This window comes from Echinops telfairi, unplaced genomic scaffold, assembly GCF_000313985.2.
Source record: "Echinops telfairi isolate 266 unplaced genomic scaffold, ASM31398v2 ScPeMD7_2;HRSCAF=8, whole genome shotgun sequence".
Taxonomy (NCBI): Eukaryota; Metazoa; Chordata; class Mammalia; order Afrosoricida; family Tenrecidae; genus Echinops; species Echinops telfairi.
The window spans coordinates 27,185,804-27,193,915 of record NW_022103898.1 but is presented as its reverse complement, the minus strand read 5'-3'; the positions used below and the strand labels follow the sequence as shown (position 1 = coordinate 27,193,915).

General features: G+C 38.0%; 1 protein-coding gene across 1 annotated transcript in view; it reads left to right on the top strand.

Moving 5' to 3' along the window:
- The first annotated feature begins 642 nt into the window (after positions 1–642).
- Positions 643–8,112, top strand: part of ACTR6 (actin related protein 6) — a 17,334-nt gene continuing 9,864 nt past the window's right edge. Inside the window, exons 1-6 of the mRNA XM_004700748.3 lie at positions 643–757; positions 4,217–4,334; positions 4,780–4,848; positions 5,442–5,565; positions 6,920–7,055; positions 7,150–7,206. Of these exons, the coding sequence (XP_004700805.1) occupies positions 690–757; positions 4,217–4,334; positions 4,780–4,848; positions 5,442–5,565; positions 6,920–7,055; positions 7,150–7,206 (572 nt within the window). The 5' untranslated portion in view covers positions 643–689. The remainder of the gene's footprint in view (positions 758–4,216; positions 4,335–4,779; positions 4,849–5,441; positions 5,566–6,919; positions 7,056–7,149; positions 7,207–8,112) is intronic.

Sequence of the window (8,112 nt, the reverse complement as noted above, 5' to 3'; positions counted from 1 at the left end):
TGTGAGCTTGGTCCTGAAGAATAAATACACATAATTCGGGAAAGCGTTGGGAGTTGAAGTGCGAGGAAGAAAGCAGGAAGGGTTTACGGAACAGGCCTTCAGGGCATATATAATTCAGGGTGATTGGATTCTTCAGTTGGACAGTAAGTGGCAGAGGATAGAGAGATCTTAAACACAATTCCACAATGCATACAGTTCTGCACTTTATTCTCCAGGAAATGTCACTCGCTGAATAATACTATTCGAAGACCAAAAGGGGAAAAGAAAAAAGCTGATGTCTACATGGGTTAGAAGAGACTTGCAGTATGAATTATGATGAGTTGTATGAGCCCCCAATAAAATGGTTTTTTTTAAAAGGGGGAGAGAAGAGATTTGCATAAGTTATATCTAACACTTAAGTAAGTTGTTCTAGGAAATAAAGGGCACAAACACCACGGACGAGAAAGCACTTAATCCATTTCCACTGTCATTGGGATCGCTACACCTCATAAACAGGCTGGGCTTGAGAGCACTTTAGAACGCTCGCAGCCGGATTCAGGCTCAGTCTCCAACTTCCGGCGTCCCCCGTTGCTAAGGACACCGGAAATACGTCATAACTCCCCCGCCCAAACCACAGAGTGCCGGAAATAGGGTGAACGAAAGGGCCGGCGAGGGAAACCGGCAGCTACAGCCCTGTGATTTCTGCCAAAATGAACACTTTAGTGCTGGATAACGGAGCCTACAACGCCAAAATCGGCTACAGCCATGAAAATGTCTCGTGAGTGTTCGGTTTGACCGGGGGCAGAACGTATCCTGCTAATCCGCGTGCCAGGCTTCGTCTTGGGCCGTCAGTGATAGCAGACGCCCGGGCGGTCCTCAGTCTCAGCCTGAAGTACGCGTGGTCGGGGATGCTCGGAACTGCAATGGATTTTGCCGTGGGGCTGCGCGACCCCGGAAATGAGACGCGTGTTTCCGTTCTTAACGGGAAATAGCTTAAGAAAGTCTTTCCCGAGAAACTTTTCTTGACAGCGTGGTCTGTTAATAACGTTTCTGAGCCCTCAGAATTATAGGCTGTATATTGTACGTGTGTGTGTATATATCTACCTATCTATAGATATACATATGGTCTCTATGTGTGTGCGTGCATGTATGTGTGTGTATATATGTGGTCTCTGTATATATGTGTATATGTGTATGTATACATTCTATATATATACATGCATACATACATACACATACATACACGTTTCCCTGGAGACACGATTTCCATTTCCACCAGATAAACGGTCTGTGACCCCAAAACGTCAAAGGAGTTTCTGGCTGTCTACAGACCTTGAACCTTCTTTCTATACCTAGTCCCTTCCAATACCTAGTCCCTTCCAAGTAAGTGCCTACTGCCCCACCTGTTTAATATGATCAATTAAGCAAAAATATCCTAATGGCATTCATAAAGTGAATAGTCATAAAATTATAGAGGACAGCAAACTTAAGATTACACTTTTTTCTGTCAGTCATAAAGGAGTTTCTGGGGGGGGGTTTGTTTTGTTTTCCTTCAGCCCTCTCACCTTTTCCTTTGACTTTTCTTTTTTAAGGGAGTAGTCAAACTGCTTAGGACTGGACAGACTTTTTGGAAAACATTTTATTGGCTAGTATTATTGTTTATCTCTGATGCTGCAGTTCTATTTTTTATCAACTACCTACTGTCTACATAAATCGTGATGTCACACAAATAACACATACCTTTTACAGTCATTTTCCATCCACTCTTCTCCCCACATAAGTATTTCAAAAATTTACTAGAAAAATTCCATTATCGTTTAATTCCATTTTCTGTGAATTTTTGAAGAGCCCTTGTATTTTTCTGAATGCCATAGGTTGATTTTTTTATAGCACATACAGAAGCAAATTGGCACAGGGAATCGAAATGGGAGGGATGGGGTTCAGAAAACCCAACTCATTGCCTTCAGCCCATTCCAACTCATAAGGACCCTAAGGATAGAGGAGAACTTTGCATTTGGTTTCCAGGTTCATAAATCTTTCTGGGAGGAGGAAACCTCATCTTTCTCCTGTGGAGGGGTGGGAGATTAGAAAACAATGAGTATTACTGATACTTTTGTAAAAATACAGTAGAGGTGCTTGATAAGAATATATTAAAGTATGCGGTCTATCACAGATGTATATGGTAGCAAATGAAAGGGGAGGAGCAAGCTAAGTAATCCAGAATAGCAAATTGATTAAATTATGCAGCCCTAAATTTAAGTACAATGTAACATTTCGTAATCTGATCCCCACCCCCCAAATTTTAAATTTCCAGAGAAAATCTGAAAGTGTAGTAGGTGCATGTTTACAAAAGCATAGGTACAAAAGCATGTTTACAGTTAAGTGCCATCAGGTCGGATCTGACCCATAGAAACCCCGTCCACAAGAAAATGAAACATCTGATATTCCTGTGCCATCCTCACAATTGTTCCTATGCCTGAGCCCATTGATGCATCCATTGTGTCAGTCTATCTCGTTGAGGACCTTTCTCTGTTTTGCTGGCCCTGTACTTTACCAAACATGATGTGCTTCTCCAGGGACTGGTCTCTCCTGACAGTATGTCCAAAGTAGTGCCATCCTTGCCTCCAAGGAGCCCTCTGGCCTTACTTCTTCCAACACAGATCACTTTGTCCTTTTAGCAGTCGATGGAACTTTCAGTATTCTTCTCTAGCACCACAATTCAAACACATCAATTATTCTACAGTCTTCCTTATTCAATGTTCAACTTTCATATGCATATGATACAATGGAAAATACCATGGCTTGGGTCAGGCACAACTTAATCCTCAAAGTAACTTCCTTGCTTTTTAATACTCTACAGAGGTCTTGTGCAGTAGGTTTAACCAGTGCAGTGCATCTTTTTGATCTCTTGACTCCTGCTTCCATGAGCATTGATTGTGGATCCAAGTTATCCGGCATTGGTGGTTCAGTGGTAGAATTCTCGCCTGCCAAGCAAGATGAAATCCTTGACAACTTCTACCTTTTCCCCATTTATCATGATGTTACCTATTGGTCCAGTTGGGAAGATTCTGGTCTTTCTTTACATTGATTTGTAATCCATATTAAAAGGTATAATCCTTGAAATTGGTACAAATATGAATCTCTTCCATTTGACCAAGTAGCTAATTGTCTTCCAAATTTCCTGCCATAAACGAGTGAGTGCTTCCAATGCTTCTTCCAAATTGCTGAAACATTTCAATGGATATTCCAGCAATTCCTGGAAACTTGTTTATAGTATTATCCCTATAATCCCATGTGTGTGTGTTTAATTTGGTTGTAATTTGTCTTTCTAACCAGATTGTAAGCTCATGGTGGGCAGGAGCCCTTTTAAAAACTACTGCTTCTACATCTTGTAGCATCTTCTTAAATGAGCATTAGTTTTGTGATTCTTTTTACCATGTCTACGTGGCAGCCAGAAAGACCAGCACCTTTACTTAGGTTCAGGCTCTCAGATGTACAGTTGTGGAACCAATAAACAACAGCCAGTCAGTGTGCTCAGTTAATTTCCAGTACTTAGCAGTAAAGATTTCTTGAGGACAATTTGAGACAGGCAAAAGTTCTAGCATATAGCCTGCTACATGTTAAAACCTTTAGGGGGGAAAAAAAGATGGAGAAGAGGGCATTTTTTATTATTTGAAAACCAAATGGCTAGCACTGGTTTTCCAATATACTAATTTGGCATCAAGAATCATGTTTAATATCCGGCTGGACCGGAGGATGTACACTGGCACAGATAGGAACTGGAAATACAGTGAACCCAGGACAGATGAACCCCCCAGAACCAGTGGAGAGAGTGGCGATAGTGGGAGGGTAGAGGGAAGGTGAGGGAGAAAGGGGGAACAGATGACAAGGTCTACATATGGCCTCCTCCCTGGGGGACGGACAGCGGAGAAGTGGGTGAGGGAGACGTTGGATGGGGTAAGATTTGATAAAATAATAATTTATAAATTATCAAGGGTTCAGGGGAGGGAGGGGGAAAAATGAGGAGCTGACACCAAGAGCTCAAGTGGAAAGCGGGTGTTGTAAGAATGATGAGGTCAACATGTACTAATGTGCTGGACACAAATGACGTATGTACGGATTGTGATGAGTTGTATGAGCCCCTAATAAAATGATTATTTAAAAAAAAAAGTTTATAAGTATATTGCATTTTTAGAAACTAGGTATTTGGAGAGTAATTATGTTTTCTTATTTATAGGGTTATTCCTAATTGTCAGTTCAGGTCAAAGACAGCACGTCTCAAAACCTTCACTGCTAATCAGATTGATGAGATAAAAGACCCTTCTGGACTCTTTTACATCCTCCCTTTTCAGAAGGTAATCCAATTATGTATCGTCGCTAGCCTTGTAGTTCTAAATGTAAAGATGTGAGAGACTCAGTAAATATGAGACTATTTTTAGATCTGTAAAGAAAAGGTCATGTAAATTTTAATGGTCTTATTGAAACCAAGTATTAAAATTAATTTGCATTGGTTAAAAAAAAGGTCATTTACTGATTGAGATGATTAATGTAAAAAAAAATAAGTGTAAAGAGCTATCTCTACTTTGAATGTCTTTCTTTTGAGTCCTTGAAATTTGAGTTATCGGTATTTGTAATATTTTGGAGATTTTACAGGGGGAAGGCATAGCAATAATGTGTGGGACTCATGCAGAGTTACACTGGAGAAAGTAATCATAAAAAAGATGAACATCAATGTTTTGCGATATGTTAATCTGATTTGTTAAAAAATTTTAAGTGTTTTTAATAATTTTTTCATTTAAGGGTTACTTGGTAAACTGGGATGTTCAAAGACAAGTTTGGGATTACCTTTTTGGCAAAGAAATGTATCAGGTAACAGATTAGAGTATGTATTCAAATTCTGTTTCCATGTTATTCAAATGAGAACTCGGGTTGAAAGATCTATAGACTTATTTCTAGTCTATATTTAAGTCACTGTCATTTACTGTCATTCTATTTTTTAAAGATTAAATAAATGTAAGTGAATAGAATTTCCATGTGAAATTGGAACGTAAGTTGAATAGGAAAGTTTGTTTGCAGCTCAGGATTATTTCAGGTATTTCAGATTTCTAAATTCTTAGGCCAATTTCTGATCTCAATTTTCATAATAAAGCATTTTTACTGGGAATATTACAGAATGAGAATTTTGTGTTTTCAATGTCTGGTGTGACTGTGGTATACTGAAAGAATGTTTTAGTTTGTGTGTTTCTCAAGAGGTATTAGAGAGAACTTTGTAATTTTAAAATTTTCTAAAACTCCCATTTTTCCTTTAAAATAACTGCAGTTCTAATACACGTGGTTACATTATTTATTTTAAAGAGTTTAATAGTATGATTGTATTAATGCTCCCATTACCAGAGATAAATTGCATGAGAGTCAAATCACTACAAAGTTATGAAACTTTCTGGCATTTTTTCCTCCCATAGGTTGACTTTGTAGATACTAATATTATCATCACAGAACCCTATTTTAACTTCACTTCAATTCAAGAATCAATGAATGAAATTCTGTTTGAAGAATACCAGTTCCAAGCAGTACTAAGAGTAAATGGTAAGTGAAAATTTTGATTGATATCAAGTTATTTAATATGGCTCTGAATAAGAGACACCTGCATTCCTAGAATACTGGGTAGCATTCTTTTAGATTTGAAGGAAATAAAGTGTGGGTTTTTAAACTGGAGTGTATCCAGTGTGTCTTTTGATAACTGTGATCTCAAATCAACCAGACCCGCTACCATCAAGACAATGCAACATGTGGTAACCTTATGTAGGGTTATGAAATGTAAATCTGTATGGCACCAGGCAGCATCATTTTTCTCAGGAGTAGCTAGTGGGTTTGAATTGCCTACCTTGTGGTTAGCAGGCCAATGCCCAACTCACAGCACCACCAGGGCTCCTTTTTTATTACTCTGCTGTTTCACCTTAAGTTACTAGCCATATCTTTCTAATCTCTGAACTGCTATCTAAAATCAAGCTTACGAAAGGCTATGATGACATAACATGATTGTATATGGTAAGATTTTGCATTATCCTTTGTGAAAAATTACCAGTGTTTTTATATGCAGCTTGCACAAAATGAGTATCTGTAACTGAAAACATAATACAAGTGATCCTCAAGAAGTTTGTAGAAAAACTCCTCCTCTTATCTCTTAATTCCATTTTTCCTTGAATTTTTTGGAGCCCCTCATACAATGGTTAACTGCTCAGTCAGTCAGAACAGTGATTCTCAACTGTGGGTAATTGTGCCACCCAGAGGACATTCATTGATGGCCTAGCGAGTTTTCTGCTTGTCTTCATAGGGGCGGTATCTCATGAGTAGAGGCCAAACATTGTGATAAATACTCTGCAGTGCACAGAACAGTGCACACCGAAGAATTGCTGGCCCCACATGTCGTTAGTCATGAGATTGAGAAAGCCTGCTGTAGGTGGAGTTCTGACTCTACTCCTTCCCAGTTATGGGACCTTGGACACGTGATTTCACTTCCTTGTACCTTAGTCTCCTCATCTCTAATACAGGGTTGTGAGGATTAAAGCGCACACACATTCAGCACGTGCAGATTAGATTAGAACCTGGCGTGTAATGAATGTTCGGTGGAACTCATTAGCTATGAAATAAAAATGGTAAAGTTTAACAATTAATTGGTCACTATCATCCTTTCAATCATATAGACCACGTGATTGAAAGTTTTTAAGTTTTAAAATTTAAAACAAGTGTTTTAAAATTTTGAAGATGTTTTAAAGTTCAGATACTACCTGTTGTGACAGAGTTATGATTATGACTTTTTTTAAATAAGGGAAACGTTTCAGTCTTTGTGCTTACCATTGTTGTTTGCTACCTTTATTGCTTTCAGTTAATGTGATACATTTATTTAGTGTAACTCTTCCTCTTTCTCTCTTTTTGGTAGCGGGTGCTCTCAGTGCACACAGGTATTTCCGAGATAATCCTTCAGAGTTATGCTGTATCATTGTAGATAGTGGATATTCTTTTACACATATTGTTCCCTATTGTAGAAGTAAAAAGAAAAAAGAAGCAATTATTCGGTGAGTTACATACATAATTCTTATTGTTATTTCTTAGGATGGAACTGAATAAAATGTATGATAACTGAGCCAGGGTTGCATTCTCCTTGTTTAGGATAAACGTAGGAGGAAAGCTCTTAACGAATCATCTCAAAGAGATCATCTCTTACAGGTAAAGTGAATCTCAGCTTTGAATCTTTGGGAAGAGGGCTTGCTAAAGGTGCTGTTTTAAAATTGTTTGTTACTTCCAGCCCTGCCTCCTGAAGACAATTCTGTATTGAGTATTGTATGCTAACAATGTTTAAATGGGAAAGCTTTCTAGCATGTAAAATGGTATTTAATCACTAGAAAGAGTGTTGTAACTTCTAGACACTAAAAAGTGTGAACTATTGAAATTTGGTTGAATTCTGAACTTAATCCATAGCATTTACTAATTTGGGGGGAGATGGCTTATTTACTGTTCATACTTTAAAATGACAAGTATTACATAGGGTAATACAAATTCAAAATGCCTTTGAGCTCAGTCAACATCTAAAAGAAAATGCATTAGGATTGCTCCACCGAAAATTTAATATTTGAATTGTGTCTATTCTTTCTGTAAGCTATGGTAATATATTTTCTTTCATGTTTTCTTTTCTCTCTTTTTTTCAACTTTTTATTGTGAATGAGGTGAAGGTCTATAGGGCAATGATCAGTTTTACATCCCGCCATTCATACGCATTATGTTTCCCCTCATCCATTGCAGTCCCTCCACGCAGCATCATTTATCTCATTTCTTAGCTGTGCTTCCTGTTTTCATTCCTCCTTTCCTAACCCTGTGTCCTTTGTCCCAGGATAAATGCTGTTGTTTTCATCTTAAATAGTTGATTATTCTAACATGAGTGCAGTTTCAGACCTGAAAGGGAGCTAGGGGCCAGAGGCTTGGGCTTTCTCCCAGTCTTTCTCTGATCAGTATGCATGGTTTCTCTTATGATTTTGAATTCTTTTTTTTTTTTTTTTTCTATTTGATAAAACTTTTTTTTTTTAACATTTTATTAGGGGCTCATACAACTGTTATCGCAATCCATACACACATCAA